Below are 24,012 nucleotides of genomic sequence, written 5' to 3' on the forward strand. Positions count from 1 at the left end.
TGCACACCGACAACACAGCGGTGGTCTCTTACATCAACCACCAAGGAGGTCTGCACTCAGCCGTTTATACAACTAGCATATCAGATCCTTGTGTGGGCACAGGACGAATTCCTCTCGCTCAGAGCAGTTCACATTCCTTAGTCTGATGTGACGAGATCCTCACCTAGACCTTTCAATATATTTGCATTATACTTGCCCTTTCACCAGTGGTGTTATGTAAGATATTTTATGCTCACATCAGGCAAGGTTTATTAACAGAAGTGCATGCATCTTGCGGAAGAAAATTGTAGCTTGAGCTACTTCTACTGGGCTACTCCACAACGGTACCAATCCGAACCAGTCTAAATAGTCCGAATATAAACACTTATTATAGGTGTACTATAGTGATTCAGGACAAGCCAAAAAAACGGTTTGGAAAATGGATTCATGGTGTACTCGCTATTATACAAACCTGATTCCAAAAAATCTGGGACACTGTAAAAATTGTGAGTAGATAAGGAATAAAATAATTTACAAATCTCATAAACTTATATTTTATTAACGATAGAATATAGATAACATATCAAATGTTGAAAGTGAGACATTTTGAAATGTCATGCCAAATATTGGCTCATTTTTGTCACAAAATATTTGGGACAGGTAGCAATAAGAGGCCGGAAAAGTTAAATGTACATATAAGGAACAGCTGGAGGACCAATTTGTAAATTATTAGGTCAATTGGCAACATGATTGGGTATAAAAAGAGCCTCTCAGAGTGGCAGTGTCTCTCAGAAGTCAAGATGGGGAGAGAGATTCACCAATTCCCCCAATGCTGCGGCAAAAAATAGTGGAGCAATATCAGAAAGGAGTTTCTCAGAGAAAAATTGCAAAGAGTTTGAAGTTATCATCATATACAGTGCATAATATCATTCAAAGATTAAGAGAAACTTGAACAATCTCTGTGCGTAAGGGTCATCGTCGGAAAACCATACTGGATGCCCGTGATCTTTGGGCCCTTAGACGGCACTGAATCACATACAGGAATGCTACTGTAATGGTAATCACAACATAGGCTCAGGAATACTTCCAGAAAACATTGTTGGTGAAAACAATCCGCCGTGCCATTTGCCGTTGCCAACTAAAACTCTATAGGTAAAAAAAGAAGCCATATCTAAACATGATCCAGGTTTAAAATGGACTGTGGCAAAGTGAGAAACTGTTTTGTGTGGTCAGACGAATCAAAATTTGAAGTTCTTTTTGGAAAACTGGGATGCCATGTCATCCGGACTAAAGAGGACAAGGACAACCCAAGTTGTTATCAGTGCTCAGTTCAGAAGCCTGCATCTCTGATGGTATGGGGTTGCATGAGTGCATGTGGCATGGGCAGATTACACATCTGGAAAGGCACCTTCAATGCTGAAAGGTATATCCAAGTTCTAGAACAACATATGCTCCCATCCAGACGTCGTCTCTTTCAGGGAAGACCTTGCATTTTCCAACATGACAATGCCAGACCACATACTGCATCAATTACAACATCATGGCTGCATAGAAGAAGGATCCAGGTACTGAAATGGTCAGTCTGCAGTCCAGATCTTTCACCCATAGAAAACATTTGGCGCATCATAAAGAGGAAGATGCGACAAAGAAGACCTAAGACAGTTGAGCAACTAGAAGCCTGTATTAGAAAAGAATGCGACAACATTCCTATTCCTAAACTTGAGCAACTTGTCACCTCAGTCCCCAGACATTTGCAGACTGTAATAAAAAGAAGAGGGGATGCAATAAAATATTGAAATTTGAAACTTCCACATCATTGCATTCTGTTTTTATTCACAATTTGTACAGTGTCCCAACCTTTTTGGAATAGGGTTTGTATAAATGTTTTAAATTTTGAAAAAAAATTTACAAAAAAAGTTACAGACTGCAGCTTTAATGAATGGCGCAGACACGCAATTTCATTTTCTACACACAGAAGTGCACCTGATGCTTGTTGTGATTTCAGCATCTGTCGTCTCACTAAAAAAGGACGGGAACAAATGAACAACATCTCCAAAACTGCTCTGTAAGCCACTTCATGGGCATTTTACCGTTTGATTTGAGTAAAACTAGCATAATATCACATACACAGAACTGTAAATGTATCAGCAGCGACTGGTCAAAATTAAAGTCTGGTACTATTTTTCAATAGATTTAGCAGATGCTTTTATCCAAAGCAACTTACAATTAAAATGCAAAAAGGTAAAAAAGCACAGGAAGTGCTCACAATAATGTTTCAGACACCATTCAAATTAGTACAAATGACTAAACAGGGAGGGCTAAAGTAAAATGAAAAAGTTTTTTTCTTGCAAAAAATAAAAAATAGAACACTCAAATGTTGACTGAAATTATGAGTTTTCAGATGTAACAAATACTGTCAGGGATTTGGCATTCTGGATAGGAATGGGAACATCACTCCATCAGCGAGGATAAGTGAGCAAAAATGTTTTGAAAAGAGATTTTGAGCCTCTCTGTAATAGTACCACGAGTTGACACTCACAGATCTAGGGCTTCTTGTAGACTTGTAAGAGGAAGTAGGAGAGTGCGGTGCCTGTGGCTGTTCTGTATGCAAGCATCAATGACTTGAACTTGATATGAGCTGCAACCTGTAGCCAGTGCAGGGAAATAATGGGAGATGTGATGTGGGCCCTTTTGAGCTCGTTGAAGACCAGTTGTGTTCAAGTCAAGTCAAGCCAAGATGAGCTTTACTGTCATTCTGCTATGAACATACAGTGGAACAAAATGTCGTGCCTCACAGGACCACGGTGCTACATAAATACAGACATACGACAATTAAGTAAAACAGTATAGCTTATGTCACTAAAACACATTCATTTTATGCACAAGCATACTTGGCAATAAAGCTCTTTCTGACTCTGATTCTGATCTGAAACAGCTTAGCCCAGAATCGTAAAGCCCTGCAAAGTGTGCGCTCAGTTGAGCACATCTCCAGAACTGATCTCCCCTCTCTGCAACACATCCACACCAGATATAAATCTAGGGCTGTTAAGATCCTCAAAGACTCCACCCACCCTGTAAATCCACTGTTTAATCTGTTACAGTCAGGCAGATGCTTCCACAGTCTGATGGCAAAAACGGAGAGGCTCAGAAGGAGTTTCTTTCCTCACCCTATCAGACTACTAAGCATAGACATTTTTGAGGTAAGCTAGCTATGAAACTCATCCTCACTGCACATTGTATACATCTCTGCACATCATCTATGTAGCAGTTTCTATGTAGCATCTCTACACATCATCTGTTTAGTAGTTTAATTTATGGTGTATATTTCATTATTTGTATTTAATTTTCTTATTTTTTTCTTATATTCCATTATTTTTACTAAATTTTCTTTTATATTTTGCAGTCTAAAATATATATATATATATATATATCATCATATAACTTGTAAGTGACAAATAAAATCTTGAATCTTGAAAATCTGTTAGTAGATTAGTTGTATTTATTTGAAGCATTCGTATAATTTGTATTTTTTTAGTTTATGTATAGGTAAACATTTATATATAGTATATTTATAGTCAAAATCTGTCTGTAGGTTAGTTGCGTATAACAGTATACTGATACTGTTCTAGTACTTATGGAGGGCACTGTATAACAGCTGACACTTGAGACTACAAAACACAGGGCTTAAGTAACAAACGCTAGTAGGGTTAGAGCTCTGCTTTAGAGTCTGATCAAACTTTTCCTCTGTTTCTGGTGTGAACTCCCCCTGATCGTGACAACATTACTGCCCTCTTCATCACAGTTGGTCTCAAATCAGATGGAAGATAACTTGATTCAATTCCACTCTAATCTTACTTTAACCTTCATCATGAAAAGTGACATTGACAGAGTACAACAGGTTCTTAGTCACCACTTTCTTCCCATCACAAAAGCCCATTTGGGACACACATACTGTATGTCTAACTGTATTCCCAACAAATAAGCACTTTATGCCTAACAAATTCTATCTTAAACTTTGATCAAAATAAGCAATATTTTAGAATAGCCTTTGAAACAATGAGTACACCAGCTGCTTAAAGATTGTATTGTCTTGTTCAGTTTTGGTGCGGTCTTAATTATTTTTCAGAATGTTTTCAACATCTTGTCAGAGCTAGGCAAACACTTTTTATATTTAAAAGAAAAACCTCAGAACTTATATTTAGATCTTCCACAGATAAATTTTATTAAAGTTGCTGTGATAAGTAATGGATTTGGATAAATTTAGCATTAGATCACTTGCTCATCATTGGCTCATCTGCAGTGAATGGATACTGTGAGAAACTGAAATGCTGATAAAAACATTACCGTAATCCACAAGAAATCATCAAGACTAGTCTATCAGTTAACCTGAAGTGCAGTGAAAAGCTACATGTTTGCAAAAAACAAATCCATTATTAAGGGATTTTATATTGAGCCACAATCAAGAATGTGAAAATAATGAGAAACCTATTTTAGAATCAAAGTATCTAAAGTATTGTTACTATATTTTTCATATTATACCAGGCAAGGTAGCATTTTATATATATTATATATATTATGATGATTATGTATTTCTTTAAAATACAGTAATTCTGCTGGTGTGGAAAAAATTCTTAAATATTAAAATGTCAATATAAGGTTTTTTTAAGGTTCTTATTTGTGACACTCTCACTGCTTGCTGTGCACTTCCTCAATCCTGCTGCTCACCTCCACTCCATGTCAGTGACACATACTGTAAAAACATTCCTCAATACCATAGCATCCCATAATCCGCAGGTGACTGAGCCCTTAATTAATTATAAAATATCCTTTATAATTAATGAATCTTTAGACACCTCAGTTTGATTTTTTCTCCAAGTAAGGGGGCAATATCTTAATCTAAAACATTTTTAATACATATCCACCTATGTTTTAACGCTGAAGCCATTTTCTGTTGATGTGGAAGACTTCCTGTTTATTAGCCATTGTAGGGAATAAAAAAAAGAATAACAAAGTGCAGTAAACTGTAAAACAGTTTGTACTACAAACCAATGTGTTCATAATTAGGATAATAAATCAAAATAATATGGTAAGACACACCATTTGCAATATCAAGCAGCAAAACAAGCTGTTTTGTACACCTAAAAATAGCTGGAAGCAAATGACACCGGAAGCCAGACCCATTAAATTTACAAATGGCCTGCTCTAATGGTGAAAATAAGGTGGATAATTTTTTTTTTCTTATTGATCCTTGTAAATAAAAAATGAAAATGCATTCCTTATTGTGTTTTGTTAACAAAATAGCCACTTAGAAATTCAGTATGAATGAACCAAAGGCACATTCTCCTAGCAAAAACACTGGTTCCATGAATATATAATGGACAATTTGGAGAGCAAAAGAAATGTCACCTCATTGACTTCCCAGATGAGTTGGTCCTCAGAAAGAGAGAGCTGTGCACTGCACTATTTGAACAGATTTGCCCTGAAAAAAGTTATAGTCAGTGTTATCTAAAAAGTTTGGTTGATTTAAATTAAAAGTAAGTCTTGTTAATGTAAAGTAAACAGATTTCTGTAAATTAAATAAAAAATATTGGTTCTCATTGCCACGTGACTTCTAATGTCATCCGTGGCCGTGCGTGAGGATGTTCAGCTTTCCGCCATCTTGTAACACCGCATGGATGAACTCGGCATGGTAAAACGGGAATCAAAAAAATTGGAAAATAATTTTAAACATACGTTTGGGTGTATTATTAACATTATACATGTATGATTTCATAAAATATTATATTGTACTGTTGTTTTACATACGGTTAATATTGCTAGTTTGATGGCTCTAACTTGGCTAGAAGGTTTACAAGTTTCCCTTATCACCATGTCAAACCGAGTGGAAATAAAATAATAATAATACAAGTAAACTGCTTGAGGTGAGATGGATTGATATTGAAACGTAGTATAAAAACTGTTTCGGGTATGCTGGAGTGCGATACTGTACAGCGTCATGTATAAAGTACATGCATGCTTCAAACGCTTTGTATAGACTTAACGTTGTTTGGAAGCTTTATTATTATGATGATTTTTATTGATTTATTATGAAGCTTTCAGTATTCGCTCTGCTTACTTGTATGGTCTCTCATTCATGATTAATATTAACACATAACGGTAGCTTTACATGAAGGCCCAAACTCATGTCTTTAGTGATGTGCCTAAACACTTATTTTAACGTATTGCATCGACCAGCATACCCGGCAAAGAAGTCATCTGTTTACTTTTATGTGAGCCAGTTTGTCATTTCAATTTGTCTTTTGTAGGATGGGGTCCTGCTGAACAACAATTAGGACAGGTTTTGAATAATCCAGTCACATGAAAAACTTAAGTAATTTGCACCTTTTAATTATTACTTTGTAAGGTCAGTTTTGTAATTTATCTTTCTTCTCTCCTATGCTCTACCTCACCATTCTCGTTGGCAAGTAACTCAATGTGATAATGCAAAGATTGTGGTGTCTCCAAAGACAAGCATTCTGAGCTTCTCAAGCATTTTAAGCTTGATCATATGAATTTTGGATGCCGTCATACTCATCCTTGTGTTTATTCAGACTGTCCTTGTTCATTTAAAATTTGGAGTTCTCTGAAGAGCCATGTGTCAAGTAGGCATCTTCAGCACCCCCTTCAAAAAGATGTATTGACAACTTATAAATGTTATATACATTTATTTTACATTTTTTTATATAAACTTATTAATTGTTTTACATTGCACATTTTAAAGCAGTTTTTGGGCCAAACTTGTTTTAACTTCAGAAGACTTCTAAAGGTTTTATTGTGTAGTCACTTCTAACTGACTGTTCATGGAAAGATTGAATGGTTCTCTTCGAAACTGATTCTTATGGTGAATTTACATTGTATCCAGTGTGTCTATGTATAAGGATACTATAGACTGTTATACAGTATGTGTTTTTCTAACAATACTATACACATTGTAGAAATGCTTCATGACAAAAAATTTCAAGTTTATGATGTGTTTACATTGTTAGTATGCATTTGTATCAGGATACTGTACACATTGTACAAAAAATTGTATTATGACAAAATAAATTGTCAAAAGTTTGATGCTTGAAGTCATTCATCTTAGACGATGATAAGATTACACATTCTGAAAGTAAATACATTTCTTTATATTACATTAATATTTTAAATTGTATTTTGTTGGATATTTGGTTAGATGCAAATTAAAATAATTAAGTTAATACAAAGAGGAAACATTAAGACAAAGTATAATTTGAGATTTCATTAAACTTAAAAACTTTATTTACATTATTAAGTAATGGATGGTTAATTATTTCCGAAGTAAAAATTGAAAGTTGATAAAAAGTAAAGTAATTAGATGTAACGATCCAGTGAAACACTTTTTTTCAGTGATGGCACGACCAACTAATGCACTCGATCTTTAGTATCATAAGCAGATTTTTTGGTCAAAGTACTCCTTTTGGGAGCATAATGATAAGTAAGTTCACATAAGAGCATAAGTTCACCCCAAAATATTAATTATGTCATATATTGGCCCTAATATTATTCTGTATGCTACTTTTTTAATTCAGAATGAAGACTGAGGCTTTCTAAATTTATAAAGAATTATAAAGAATTAAAAGGCTTCATAAAACTAGTCAATATTATGATTTGTTTGCTGTTTTGTAAGCCTTCTAAAGTTTGACAATAGCTTTCAGCGGGTAACAATAAAAACGTTTATTATTCCCTGATAATCTTGTCTTCCAGTGAACAGTCAGCACAATGACCATATTTTCTCATTAAATCTCATCATGACAGCTATTAAGGTAGGTCTGCAGTCAATATAAAAAACTGGATGACGAGTAATTTCTTACTGCTAAATTCTGAAAAAACAGAGGTGTTAATTATAGGACCTAAAAACTCTGCTTGTAATAACCTAGAACACTGTCTAAGACTTGATGGTTGCTCTGTCAAATCTTCGTCATCAGTTAGGAACCTAGGTGTGCTATTTGATCGCAATCTTTCCTTAGAAAGCCACGTTTCTAGCATTTGTAAAACTGCATTTTTCCATCTCAAAAATATATCTTAATTACGGCCTATGCTCTCAATGTCAAATGCAGAAATGTTAATCCATGCATTTATGACCTCAAGGTTAGATTATTGCAATGCTTTATTGGGTGGTTGTTCTGCACGCTTAGTAAACAAACTACAGCTAGTCCAAAATGCAGCAGCAAGAGTTCTTACTAGAACCAGGAAGAATGACCATATTAGCCCGGTCCTGTGAACACTGCACTGGCTCCCTATCAAGCATCGTATAGATTTTAAAATATTGCTTATTACTTATAAAGCCCTGAATGGTTTTGCACCTCAGTATTTGAATGAGCTCCTTTTACATTATAATCCTTTATATCCGCTACGTTCTCAAAACTCAGGCAATTTGATAATATACCTAGAATATCAAAATCATCTGCGGGCGGCAGATCCTTTTCCTATTTGGTGCCTAAACTCTGGAATAACCTACCTAACATTGTTCGGGAGGCAGACACTCTTGCAGTTTAAATCTAGATTAAAGACCCATCTCTTTAACCTGGCTTACACATAACATACTAATATGCTTTTAATATCCAAATCCGTTAAAGGATTTTTAGGCTGCATTAATTAGGTAAACCGGAACCGGAAACACTTTCCATAACACCCTATGTACTTGCTACATCATTAGAAGAATGGCATCTACGCTAATATTTGTCTGTTTCTCTCTTATTCCGAGGTCACCGTAGCCACCAGATCCAGTCTGTATCCAGATCAGAGGGTCACTGCAGTCACCCGGATCCAGTACGTATCCAGACCAGATGCTGGATCAGCACCTAGAAAGGACCTCTACTGCCCTGAAAGACAGCCGAGACCAGGACAACTAGAGCCCCAGATACAGATCCCCTGTAAAGACCTTGTCTCAGATGACCACCAGGACAAGACCACAGGAAACAGATGATTCTTCTGCACAATCTGACTTTGCTGCAGCCTGGAATTGAACTACTGGTTTCGTCTGGTCAGAGGAGAACTGGCCCCCCAACTGAGCCTGGTTTCTCCCAAGGTTTTTTTCTCCATTCTGTCACCGATGGAGTTTCGGTTCCTTGCCGCTGTCGCCTCTGGCTTGCTTATTTGGGGTCACTTCATCTACAGCGATATCGTTGACTTGATTGCAAATAAATGCACAGACACTATTTAACTGAACAGAGATGACATTACTGAATTTAATGATGAACTGCCTTTAACTATCATTTTGCATTATTGACACACTGTTTTCCTAATGAATGTTGTTCAGTTGCTTTGACAAAATGTATTTCGTTTAAAGCGCTATATAAATAAAGGTGACTTGACTTGACTTGACAGGGATTCGGGATGAGCAGCAGCCGTGCCAGGTGCAGTGAGAGATCCCAATAGAGGGTACGGTGAGAGGCGAAGCCTGTAGAGAGCGTGGGTACCGTAGGCTGGATACCGCGTCCGTTCAGGACCACAGCGTCTGAGTTGGTAGAGCACAGTAAGGAGCGTGAAGGGCAATGGCTTCCAGACAAACCGCACAGGATGAGACTTGACAGGACAGGACAACACTTGATACAGCAGGTAAGAGATGCGTCTTCAGCATTGATCGCTAGGAGTAAACTGACAAAAGGGTTAGAGAAAGCGGAGGTAGAAATAGCAGGAAGAATCAGGGAAAAGGGGAAACAGGTGGAAGGATTGGGTAAGTGGGAACAGCTGGGACTAATGAAGTTAAAGTGATGGTGTAGAGAAAGAGAGTGTAGGATGACCACAAGAGGGGGAGAGAGAAAGGAGGAACCCGGATCATGACAAATGGTGCTTTTTGTCATTTTGGAACAGCTACAGTCCTCTTTTACTTTCATTATAGTGGGGGGGGGGGTCTGTAAAAGTCTGTGATCCTGGACTCTGAACAACTCTGCCTACAAGGCTATTGGCACCAACAAAACACTTTCTTAACATTAGTAAAATCTAAAATACCTCTTGTGATATGAGGAAACATATACTCCTTAAAAATTCCGCTCAAGAACAGCAGATTTGTGAAGAAGACAGGTCTCCTGCTCTTTAGTGTAGCTTTTACTGAGATCCTCACTGATAACCCTCTTTATCTCCTGATTCACTGATAATTATTGCTGTGATGGAAAAAATATAGTACAATGTGTCCAACCCGAACAGCCTCTTAACAAGCAACTATTTGAAGTTTGTAATGATGGACTTTATCATACTATCTTACCCAACTGTTCAAATGGCATATATTATAAATATTAGAATGGAGAATAAAGAAACCATTACGCTTTTAGATATGATGAAACCCACTCAACCACCTTTAGCACCAACACTGAGAGTACTCAGTCATGCAAACCCACTCAAAAGAGAACACTCTCTGTGGTAAAAGACGCCATGAAATCAAAATTGGAACTTTATGGCTTTTAATCTTGTCTCGTTCACTTTGAAGCCATCACTGTTCCAAAGTACAGTAAAACTGACAAAACAAACAAACAGTATTTCACATTTTACACTGCCATGTGTAGCAGTTTTACAAGATGCAACTAGCAGCAGCAAGCAAATAAGGGTTTGGTTAGGATGTAATGTAGACTAAAGCCTATAGTATGAAGTGTTCTTCAAATCTAGTCCTGGAGAACCAGTGTCTAGCTGAAGCCTTTTCATGAAATTTCATGTAAACTGGTTACAACATGGATTCTATTTAAAGTACTTAGAATATTATTGTAAAGTTCTGTAAACAGCACACAAAAAAAGTGCTTTCATTACATGAAATGGACTACATGGACTACAAATATGAACAAACTCAGACTCAGATGCTCTCGAGTGGACTTGTATTCAAACTTGACACAGATTTGGATATTTTGAACTCTACAAGTACAGTTGAATCCACGTTATGTGTAACATGAAAGATGAAAAACAAGTAACGACATAAAATTAAGATCAACAAACATCAACAAATATCTCTCAATTTAAAAAAAACAGTGTCCCTGCAATGCAGGGATGCCAATGTCATTTATTAAAGAAACAAAAACTGAATTGAAAAACAGTGTGAAAGCTGTAAAAAAAAATGGATGAAGTAAAAGGTCCCTCTACAACATGATAGATTGTCAACCCATGGCTAGTCAATCATGCAACACAGGCATGCGACACAACAAACATTTGGACACCCTTTAGAATCACATTGATTATCTAAAAAAAAAAAAAAAAGTTCCAGAACAATGTCAGATTGATTGCACTGAGAGAAGCATTGTCCAGAATATTCACTCCTAAATGGATGATGTGCACTGGCATATTCTTGCAGACCCATTATTCAGTTCCATTAATGGAACAAAATGTCATTTCCTAAAAATGGAAACCGCTTTTTCTCAAGTCGCAACTCTACTTAAGGGAACTAAAACATAATACAAAGTTCGGCAAAGGGCAAAATGTATAGTGTGGGCATAGGTAAATGGTCTTGGAAAGCTTGTTTGGTTACATAGTTGGCAAGATCTTATGATTTCACATTATTGATCCTTCCTGAGGGTTTTTTTTTTTTTTTTTAATTTAACTTAATTATTTATTTATTTATTTATAAGAGAATGCTGCTTGTTGTATTCTGTATTATTTGAAATGGTCAGTTACTAGGACATGTATAGTGAACAGCAAATTCTATGCCATTCCAGGGCCCCTTTCTGACTGTCACTGTGGAGAAAGATATGCTGCATCTTTATCGTATCTTGGTGGACATACAAACAAAAGTCCATCAGATAAGGCTACTAGGACAACTGCCATATGCCCTTTAGAGGGCAAGAAGGGAAGACCCCTAGTAACAGCGCTGGAAAGGTCAGGATTTTTCATTGGTCTTCTATGTAACTTACTGTCCTTCACCCATTATGAAACTCATTCCTAAGGTTTAGGTTGGGACCGCCATAAAAATGACTTGTCAACTCTGAATGCACCACTCATGGGACCCAGTGATTAAACAAAGAGGGGCCACAAAGATCTATCCAAATTCATATGTTTGGAAATCTAAAAATCTATAGAAACTGCAACACATACACTTCATACTTGATCAGAGAAATAAGTATTCCCATTGAGAGCTATAAGAAATTTAACAGTAAAAATTTTACTTTTTCTATCATTTTGATTGTTTATACCTGTTTTATTCTGCCATTATGGTGGTTTTTCGGAAATTGAACAATGTGCAGGTGAAGCATTGAAGAAACCGCTCTAATGGCATGCTTTAGATACAGTTTACAGTTTTTTTCAGCTGCTTACATACAAAACCTTTACTTGTCACACAATTTCTAAAATCTGACTCAAACAGCAGAAGTACACACCAAATCTGCAGAACCATACACTAATTCTTGGCCTTTGACTCAATTTTCAATTTCATAAAACACGTTTTGCAAAGCACAACACACAATTTTCTATGTTACACAAAAATCTAACAGGAATTAATATCATGGCAAAGTTTTTAGCAAATGTTTGCTTTTGAGATGTGTTTGTGATATTTTGATTCCAGTGCTTAATTTTGCAAGAGATATGAGGCATTTTGCGTGTGGAATTCTTGTATTTGTGTGTTGATTTTTGAAAAAAAAAGAGGCACATTTTTGAAAATGTAAGAAAAACTGAAGTATACAGATGAGTTTATCATAGGGAAAGAAGGGTGGGCCACACTGTTGCAACACCTCTGATGCCAACAGCGAATCACAACACTAAAATGCCTGGCTGCAATATTCTCTTCATCAGAAAACGATAAATGTATTGTTTCGAAAGACTCAGGTCAGTAAGGGGAGAGACATTACAACTAAGTTCTGTGTTGATCAAGTGTGAGTTTCTGGCCCAGAGAGGCAGAAGACATACTGTAGACACAATTGCAGCCAGGTTAAGCTCCGGTGAGCAAACCTTCAGGTCTACTTTCATCTGCGTATTCCAGATTGCTTTATTCCAGTGCTTCATTTGCGAGGCTGCTGGCATGCTACTAGCAACAGATTATAGCATGTTTCCCACTGCCTGTCTTTCAGAACAACCAATGGAAGATGTCAACCAGTGGAATAATGGTTTTCAACATCAACCTTAGCTTATGTCTAAATATGCAATATTTAATCAGTAATAAATAGGATCATGATAAATTCCAGGATCATGAAATATAATGTCAGAGATGCTCATCTTAACCAACCTAAATATGCTTTTTCAGACTTACAGAAATGTATTATGGGTGAAATTATTATTATTATTATTAACTGTGTATAGTGAAATTTTTAATAAATCATCATTTATTAATTCTTTCATCATCATTTACTAATTTCTCATTTCCCTGTACATCATTACATACGTACCTTTATGAAATTATAATAATAACAATTATTATTACAATGATAACAATAATAAGATTATCTTGCCAATTTGACAAATGTTTTGACATACAGTTTTGTTCTGTACAGTCAAACACAGTAGTGTCTAAAACAATGGCATCACTGTGTGAATAATAATAATAATAATAATAATAACAATAAGCAGATGCATTTTATAGATATCTTGATTTGTATTCCAAAAAGAAAAAAATAATAATTACAGGTCTGAAATGACATGAGGTTGTAATTTTCAACTATTCCATTAAATATATGCTTTAATATGCTTTCTTGCTCTTCAAATATAAATAAATAAATAACTTTTTTCACCATGGATGTCTTATCTTGTGTTCAGCATTCAGAAGGCATGACACCTCCTGACGGCTGATATCTCAGTGCACATCAAATCTGGGCCAGGTCATGGAATTGCTGACAGGCAGCATATATTGTGCTTGGAGGCCAGCATTTCTATTCATGGACTCATATTGTAAAGACAATGAGTTTCATTTGATTCCTCTTGCAGCTGACAACACCTGGCAGGTTAAATAAATGATCAAGTGCCAGAAAAGCAAAAAAGAGAACAGATATTGTAAAATTGTGCAACCGTTTACTATGTTGGATTACACATGAACAAATGCCACAATCAAACCTAAATATACACCACAATAATAGCTTAAAGAAAATTAGAGTGGCACTTGCCACAAAGCTAGAGTGTTGTGAGTGGTTTTCAGAGTATTGCTTTGCAGTTGCTAGGGTGTTTTGAGTAGGTGTTATGTTGCTAGTGTGTTCTAGGTAGTTGCTAGGTTGTTGCTAACTGGCTCAAGTCACATGGTTTTCTGAAAATAACTTTTTTTCTTTTGTTTGTTTGTTTGTTTTAAATCCTCAAGGTATCATTCATGTCCAGAACACAAACATTGCAGGATGAGTCATGAGTAGTAATAGTGGTGTTTGCTTTAGTAATAATCAACCTCAGGCAGCCAGGCTCTTGCCTTTTTTGATCTTTCTAGATAATGTTATATTTCTGTGTAATGTTTCTTTATTCAAGACAGAATTAAGTTCCAAGTCTGTACAAATAAACTGTACAAACTGTACAAATAAGAATGACCGAAGGACAGATTTCCTCTACAACCCGAATTCCGGAAAAGTTGGGACGTTTTTTAAATTTTAATAAAATGAAAACTAAAGGAATTTCAAATCACATGAGCCAATATTTTATTCACAATAGAACATAGATAACGTAGCAAATGTTTAAACTGAGAAATTTTACACTTTTATCCACTTAATTAGCTCATTTAAAATTTAATGCCTGCTACAGGTCTCAAAAAAGTTGGCACGGGGGGCAACAAATGGCTAAAAAAGCAAGCAGTTTTGAAAAGATTCAGCTGGGAGAACATCTAGTGATTAATTAAGTTAATTGATATCAGGTCTGTAACATGATTAGCTATAAAAGCTTTGTCTTAGAGAAGCAGAGTCTCTCAGAAGTATAGATGGGCAGATCTGTGAAAGACTGCGTAAAAAAATTGTGGAAAACTTTAAAAACAATGTTCCTCAACGTCAAATTGCAAAGGCTTTGCAAATCTCATCATCTACAGTGCATAACATCATCAAAAGATTCAGAGAAACTGGAGAAATCTCTGTGCGTAAGGGACAAGGCCGGAGACCTTTATTGGATGCCCGTGGTCTTCGGGCTCTCAGACGACACTGCATCACTCATCGGCATGATTGTGTCAATGACATTACTAAATGGGCCCAGGAATACTTTCAGAAACCACTGTCGGTAAACACAATCCGCCGTGCCATCAGCAGATGCCAACTAAAGCTCTATCATGCAAAAAGGAAGCCATATGTGAACATGGTCCAGAAGCGCCGTCGTGTCCTGTGGGCCAAGGCTCATTTAAAATGGACTATTTCAAAGTGGAATAGTGTTTTATGGTCAGACGAGTCCAAATTTGACATTCTTGTTGGAAATCACGGACGCTGTGTCCTCCGGGCTAAAGAGGAGGGAGACCTTCCAGCATGTTATCAGCGTTCAGTTCAAAAGCCAGCATCTCTGATGGTATGGGGGTGCATAAGTGCATACGGTATGGGCAGCTTGCATGTTTTGGAAGGCTCTGTGAATGCTGAAAGGTATATAAAGGTTTTAGAGCAACATATGCTTCCCTCCAAACAATGTCTATTTCAGGGAAGGCCTTGTTTATTTCAGCAGGACAATGCAAAACCACATACTGCAGCTATAACAACAGCATGGCTTCGTCGTAGAAGAGTCCGGGTGCTAACCTGGCCTGCCTGCAGTCCAGATCTTTCACCTATAGAGAACATTTGGCGCATCATTAAACGAAAAATACGTCAAAGACGACCACGAACTCTTCAGCAGCTGGAAATCTATATAAGGCAAGAATGGGACCAAATTCCAACAGCAAAACTCCAGCAACTCATAGCCTCAATGCCCAGACGTCTTCAAACTGTTTTGAAAAGAAAAGGAGATGCTACACCATGGTAAACATGCCCCGTCCCAACTATTTTGAGACCTGTAGCAGAAATCAAAATTGAAATGAGCTCATTTTGTGCATAAAATTGTAAACTTTCTCAGTTTAAACATTTGCTATGTTATCTATGTTCTATTGTGAATAAAATATTGGCTCATGTGATTTGAAAGTCTTTTAGTTTTCATTTTATTAAAATTTAAAAAACGTCCCAACTTTTCTGGAATTCGGGTTGTAGTCTAAGACATCACATTGATTCCCCCTGTGACTAAAGCACAGATACATGCATGCACATCCTAATTTTCCTCTTCAGATTGCAATATCACAATAAATTCCAGGAGTCATGCATGAATTGCTTAGGTTTATCTAAACATTTATCTGCAGCTGTTTCAGTCAAACAATGGAATAAACTGAGAAGCACAGCTGATTGTATATTTATGTGAGCAGGCAGTACTGTTCTAGGGAGTGAAAATTATATAGCATGGCAGAAGCAATTTACAAAAAGATTAATGAAAATACATAAGTTATTTCTTAATAACCTCATACAAATCATCTAATTTCATTATTGCCAACATATTATAACAGTAGGTCATCATATGACATCAGCTCTTGCAACATTATTATTAAAAATAACATTAAAAATAATAATAATAAAGGTTGCTTGTTTTTTTTGTTTTTTTATCAGAAATCCTTGAATTAAGAACCCCAACAACCTTTTTGCACACAAAGCACAAGGCTGTCTCTTGCTATAGTCAGAATTTCCCATCTTATTCTATCTGCAGGTTATGTTGGTGCTTGCTTTTGCATTTCAAGAAATCTCCTTGGTAACACTTAGCCTACTTGAAGCCTGTATGTGGGCAATATAATGGTTTCATAATCTTATAATATAAATTGTAATCCTTTAGATGGTTACATGTTTATAAATATTTTTATTCTATGTTAAAACAGTTCCCATTTCATTAACTACATTATTAATACATGTTATTATTGTTTACAATAATTTTACAAAGCATATAAGGTGCATTGTAGAGTATTATCAATGAATTAAGTACAATCTGCAAGTAAAGTGTTACCCTCTTTTACCCAGTTCATTGCCTTGTTAATTTAAGATACATTTAATAACATTTCAAAACTTTGAAACACCCGATCAAACGGATGTAGCCTGGGTATAAAAAGGTCCTACACCTCAATATCAAATAAACGCTGCTGAATTTACAAGCATTTTTAATATTATTATTTATTTACAATTACACCAGTTCAATTGAATGGGTGTCTTGTTGTTTAAGCCACGCTTCCACTAGCGCGTCATATTTTTATCTATATATTACACATCTTGCATATGACATTGCATTATAATGTGCACGCATATGAATGCATGTCTGGCGAATGCAGGTAGCCTACTTACACAAAAACTCCGAATAGCAGCACTCTTACTGCAATCTCCAGCGCCAGATCACGCACGTATTTCCTTCGGTCTGGGGGAGACATCTTCATGTTGTTCACACAATCGAATTTTGACTGAAAGAAACGAAACGCAGAAACCAAAGAAAGCGGTGGTAGACCAGTATTGTCCTAAATACGCAACACTTTGGGCGTCTGACAGCTACAGCTATCTATCGCTTTGTGTTCATTTGGAAAATACCGATGTACCCTGTACCGTTGAAATGTCCCTGTTGTACTACAGTTGTAGTATGTAGTAAGGGAGTTCTGTTCCTTTTGAAGGTGCAGAAGAAGAATATAGTGCGAGGATTGAACGCGGACGCGGTGCGGTGAGCTGGACGGAACCCGACAACAGCATCTAAACCAGGTGATGCTCACTGATGAAAGTGTCTGAGATTAAGTCCGCGCGCTCTCTCTCTCTCTCGCTCTTTCTCTCTCCTCCTCTCTCTCCTTTAGATTTGCATTACCATGGCTATGCGGCCAGACAATGAGTTTTCCGTTTTACTCCTTTGGCTCTCCAAATATTTTGTGTTTTAGTCACTGGACTGTTATTGTGCCATTGTGTCTTTGGCAATACCATTATGTAGTAACGATTTCAGATGGGAATAGCTTGCAGCTACAGTATTACCATATCTGTGATTATAAATGTTCGGAAATATATTTTCACTACTCCTTATTTATCCTTTTATACTAATGCATGATGTTGCACAGTATATAGGCTGATGTATACATTGTCTCAAATTATGCGTAAAAATATGCATTCATACACACAAAATAAAAAGCAGAACTCTTATTGTTCAACAGAGAAAAAAACAGTCCTTATTAGACTGGTTAGAAATATACATATTAAAATAACATTTAGATGTGCAAAAAAAACGTAGTACTGTATTAAGTAGTTATAACATTAAATTAAATTGTACAAAAGCAATTAGCCAAAAACCCAATAGAAATTAGTAAATATTAATGAGTAAAATCTTTGGTTGTGTATGGGTAAAATTAAGTGGGCACTTTTACTTAGGTCTTTTTACTACTCAAAATCAAACATACTCAGTTACTAACGTAACCTCTGTTCCCTGAGATACAGGAACGGGTACTGCATCTTGCTTAAGACACTATGGGGCCTAAGCCTTTTCAATAACGCAGTGCAGTGTACTAACATAGCAATTAGTTTGTGCAGTAAATTAAAAATGAACCAATGGCTCGGCAGCAGAGCTACATGAGCCTATGGCAGCGAAGCCCGCCAGAATGGGCGGGGAGATCTGGCTATATCCTTGCCGCTGTCGCCTCTGGCTTGCTTAGTTGGGGACACTTCATCTACAGCGATATCGTTGACTTGATTGCAAATAAATGCACAGACACTATTTAACTGAACAGAGATGACATAACTGAATCCAATGATGAACTGCCTTTAACTATCATTTTTGCATTATTGACACTGTTTTCCTAATGAATGTTGTTCAGTTGCTTTGACGCAATGTATTTTGTTTAAAGCGCTATATAAATAAAGGTGACTTTTGACTTTGACTATATAAGTGGGCATTTTGCAAAAAGGATGCTCAGGTTACTTCGACTGAAGCGAAGACTGAGCCATGCAGCTACATGTCGGATGACAAACAAATTGGGATATTGCTTAGATAGACAAATATACTTTGAGTGTAAACTAAATGAGCCAATGCACATTAGCATGCGATTATTGCATCCAGCTGCTGCTGGTCACAGTAAGCAGGTGATCAAAGTAGGCAGCAGGTGCACCACATATTCAGGTTTTCACAGAGGAGCCAAGCCGGTGACCCGGCCGCTCAGCGGTGGTACAGTAGCTGTGGCGATGGGATGTAATGTCTCCATTACCTCCTTCGAGGAACGAGGGTTACCATACGTAACCTAGACGTTCCCTTTCAGTTGGTCACTCTCAACACTGCGGAAGCCCCAGCATACCCAAAGGAGGTTTCGGAATCAATTATACCTATGAACAACCATTAGGTGCATATGGAAGATTGTAAGTGATTGTAACCATCTTAGAATTGGCAGAAGTCTGCCAGGGAACACGGTTTCTGAGGCTGTACCGTGGACTTTAGACATATGGGATCCACTTAGGTCTCTACATACGGAACCCAGCCCTCTACCGGTTCTCGAAGATTCATCGAGTGAGGGCCTGGCGCCGGAAGCTCCATGACGTCTGGCTACCAAGGGGACGGAGGAGCTCAACAGGGTCTACTCTATGGACTCTCGGGAGCAGTTAAAGCAAGCCGACCCGAATCCGGGGCCATTAAGTGCTTCTACCCATTTGAGGTGAGAACACAGGAGGATACCAGCTCCACATGAAGGCTATAGAATAGGGGTCGCCCAGCCCACAGGTCTACAAATATCTGTCAGCGAGGCGCCACGGGCAAGCTCCCAGGAGGATGCAATACATCTAGTTGAGTGAACTTGCATCCTGAATGAGCAGGGCACATCTTGTGCCTGATAAGCCAGGGTGATGGCATCCACTATACAGTGGGCCATCATCTGCCTGGAGACAGCATTCCCCTTCTGCCGGCCTCCATTGAAGACAAAGAGCTAGTGTGAGGTCCTGAAGCTTTGTGTCCAGTCTATGTAACATTTTAATGCTCGGATGGGACAAAGCAAAGCCAGGGCTGGGTCTGCCTCCTCAGGGGGCAGTGCTCGCAGGCTCACAACCAGGGAACCTTGGGCACGTAGCTGGGCCGGGGCCTCAGGGTTACCTTGGAATCAGCCCCTCAGAACTTTAGGCACAGATCATCGACCAAAAATGTGTGCAGGTCCCCTACCCTCTTGATTGACGCCAGTGAAAGCAGGAGCAGAGTCTTCATTGACAGAAATTTCAGTTCAACTGTCTGCAAAGGCTAAAATGGGCCCTGCTGTAGTGCTGTGAGCACTAGAGTCAGGTCCCAAAAGGGTATAGAGGGGGGCTGTGGAGGATTTAACCTTCTCGCCCCCTAAGGAACCTGGTGATCAGGTCATGCTTACCCAGCAACTTCCCTTCCCTGGGTCGCGGTTAGCAGTCATAGCATCGACGTAAACTTTAAGGGTGGAGGGAGACAGCCTTTGCTCCAACCCTTGCTAGAAAAAGGACAGCAAGACTCTGATCTGTCATCTTCAGGGGTCATCTCAGTGAGTAGAACACCACTCGATGTACAGGTTCCACTTCAAAGTGTAAGCATTTCTCGTAGACAGTGCTTTCGCTGAAGTGATGGTGTCAACTACCTCTTGGGGTAGGTAATCTAGAATCTCTGCATCCTGTCCAGGGACCACACATAAATTTTCCACATGTCTGGATGTGGATGCCACAGGGTGACCCTTCTCTGAGTCAGTAGATCCTTCCTCAGAGGAATCAGCCAAGGAGGAGCGGTCATGAGCAGCATTAGCTCCAGTACCTGTGCACGAAGCCTCACTGGGGGAAATGCATACTTGTGCAGGCCCTGTTGCCAGCTGTGTGCCAGTGCGTCTGTGTTGAGTGTTCCCTCGAGTGAGTGAGCTTCTCCAAAATGTCTCCAAATCAGCTGGAGTGCCTGGGGATGGAGTCGCCATTCTCCCAGGAGCACATCTCGGTCCAGCTCGCCAGCTGTTTGGTTGAGCAACCCAGGAATGGAGCAGTATGAAGTTACCTCAGATACTTCTGACTCCAAAGGAGGAGATGGCAGGCGAGTTGCGACATGTGAGGGAACCCCAGATCTAGGTATCATCAAGGGCACTCTGAGGGTGCATATCAATCAGCTCCCAAGCTAGTGAATCATTTGCACTTCAGAAATGTGATGTTATTTCCGGTAAGGGAGCATAGTGCTCCCTAGGTTATGTGGTGCATTGTGGGATTTTTCGATTGAGACAATCCCTTAAAATGACCGACTCTCTGATCAGTGCCCTAACTACTGAACAATGGAGCTGACTGAGATGCACCCTGAGACGGTCATCCTCCCGCAATGGGAGCATGATTCATCTGCGAAAGCCAGCTCAGTGTGCTTTATGCCCAGACACATGAGGCAGCGATTGTGACCGTCACACTTTTGGAGAAATTGCTCTTTAAGTGTGCTGAAGCACACAAGGGAGATGGCTGCCTTCAACACACACAGGGGATAGTGCAGCCTGCTGTGAACAACCCACTCAACATGGGAAACTCACTGCTGCTGAAGCGCTGTACCACCAACACGAGAGCCCTCAAAGAGTGTGCTTGACTCATTTTGCAGACTCAGAGAAGGAGATCAGGAGCAGAACAATAGCCTAATAACCTAATTATATGCCTAATTATACTCCCGCTGTGATCAGCGGCTGCTGAATGCAACAATTGCATGCCAACGTCCATTGGCTCGTTTAGTTTAAACTCAAAGTAGATTGGTCTATCTAAGCAATATCCGAATTTGTCGGTCATCCGACATGTCGTAGAGAGTTAACGACTGAAAGGGAACCAAGGTTATGTTAGTAACCGAGTATGTTCCCTACAAATACTTTTACTCATACTACATTTGATTAAGACACCATGTGGAACCAGTACAATACTGCCATGCTGTGCTGGAGGAACGACAATACTTGAACTTCCCTTAAGCACTAGAAAGGGGCCCAGAGAGATAAAGTATTTTGCTGAAAAACCCAGTAGGAGGCAATAGGCGCAAACTCACAGAGGTCGGCACGGCCTTAACTAATCATCCCAAGAAAACATTTCTACAGCCTGGGAACTCAGTGAGTGCCAAGAGTGTACAGGAAGAAACCAAATGCCAGAAAACACTGGATTGTCATATGACAAGAGTGAGCCTGTTAAACAGAAAAAACCCAGGCCTGTAAGGCCGGGATGTCCAGATTATAAAACCTGATAAACATGGACAGCAAGGCCCAGTTGGCCACTGCACAAATCTCTGCAATGTACACACCGCTAGACCAAGCCCAGGAAGAGGTAACTCCTCTACTTGAGTGGGCTCTTACTCCCATTGGGGCATTGTAGGCCCAAAGAAGAGCACGCTAGCGCAATAGCGTCAATTATCCATTTGAAAAGTATCTGCTTCAAGACCAGAGACCCCCCACTGAAGCATACAAAGAGCTGTTCCATCCCCCTGGAACGCTCAATATGAAATCTCAACACCCTGAAATGACAGAGTAAATTCAACTCTTGGTCTTGCTCCAAAGAAGCAAGCACCACTAGAGTTATTACCTGTGCTCTGAATGGAGTAAAAGCCCTTTAGGTATGTAACCATGCCTTGGCTTCAGGACGACCTTGGAGTACCTGGGCCTGAATTTGAGGCAGGTGGGGCTCACAGAGATAGGCTTTAACAATAATAATGCAAGTAGAAAAGCATTTGTTTTAGTGTCAGGGAAAAAAAGGTCAATGGACTGTAGCGGCTCAAAGCAAGGCTCTTCAGAGGCCTTAACACCATGGGCAGATCCCATGTTGGGATGGTGATGGGGCAGGCTGGGTTGAGTGAACAGCTAGGTTGTTCTTGCCCACCAATTGGCCAGCTATATAAGTGTGAGAGGCTGCTTTGGCTGCTAGATAGATCTTGAGCCTAGAAGGGGAACGACCCTTATCCAACAGCTCTTGCAGGAATGACAATATCAGAGATATGTTGCAGTAAATTGGGTCTGTGCCAGAGGCTGTACACAGGCAGAGAAGTCAGACTATTTAAGGGCATAGAGTTATCTAGTAGATGGAGCCCTATCCTGAGAGATTGTATCTAGCATGCTCTCGGAGAGGTCCGCAGGTTCCCATCGAGAGGCCAAAGGTGCAGAGCCCACAGCTCTGGCCGGGGGGGGCTATATTGTTCTGTTCGACTGAGAGACTAGGTTCCATCTCAGGGGGATGGGCCACGGGACTGCAGAGAGTAGCTGAGACAGCTCTGCCAAGCAGAGTGGAGTACCTCCATTCCCTGATTTGCCTGATTACATTTGGGGGAAAAGCGTAAAGGGGCCGCATACGGAGTAGGCCCAACTGAAGTACTGGAGACGTGGAGGCCATGAGGCCATCTTTTGAAACGCCTTGAGAGGGCGAGAGGCACCAGTTTTGGATGAGGCCACGCAGGGGTGCCGTAAGCAATTTAGGGCCCTAAGAAAGAATATGAGGTTGGGCTCCCTGCCACACCAAACATACACTATATTACCCAAAGTATCATTATATTCTTAACGATTCAGATTTGTATTCATGGAAATGACTAAAGTAGTCAAACCTGTTCATTAGAAGGGGTTTTCCCAATACTTTTGGCAATATAGTATACAACCCAACCTAGCTATTCAAAATCTAATAATCACTTTAATAAAACTGACCTATTACTTTTGCTATTGTTTTTGACCATTAAGTATCAGTAACATTATTCATCAAGAACTTTTTCTATGGACATAGACTTTCTGTACCACACTATTCTGCTGATATTGAATTAGGTTGACTACCTTATCAGTTATATTAACAGAAATGCTTCACTGGGGCAAAAAAAAATCCTAAAATAATAAATAGGATACCCCATAGCAGCATTTCCAGCAGTATCCAGATCTTACTCAACTAAATGTGACTATTAGCTTAACAGCTGTTTTCCTTGGTTGCTAGCTACCTATGTACATTAGGGCTGTCAAAATTGCTAAAAAATGACATTCGAATATTCCCTCTAAAAAATACACGAATATTCGAACTATTCGAACATCTGGTTGTGCATGTTGTCAATGGCAAAAATAATACAAAGAGACATAACTACTTGTATAGATAGTCTATTTAAGTTTAAACATATATGACAGCGTATTACCTACACAAAAAC

The 24,012-nt window shown here is 38.8% G+C and overlaps 1 protein-coding gene across 1 annotated transcript in view; it reads right to left on the reverse strand.

The window, feature by feature from the left end:
* Positions 1 to 17,640, reverse strand: part of plpp4 (phospholipid phosphatase 4) — a 289,271-nt gene extending 271,631 nt beyond the window's left edge. The window contains exon 1 of the mRNA XM_059566817.1: positions 17,235 to 17,640. Coding sequence (XP_059422800.1) covers positions 17,235 to 17,323 — 89 coding nt within the window. The 5' untranslated portion in view covers positions 17,324 to 17,640. The remainder of the gene's footprint in view (positions 1 to 17,234) is intronic.
* Between the last annotated feature and the right edge of the window lie 6,372 nt (positions 17,641 to 24,012).

Source organism: Carassius carassius, chromosome 14, assembly GCF_963082965.1.
Source record: "Carassius carassius chromosome 14, fCarCar2.1, whole genome shotgun sequence".
Lineage (NCBI taxonomy): Eukaryota > Metazoa > Chordata > Actinopteri > Cypriniformes > Cyprinidae > Carassius > Carassius carassius.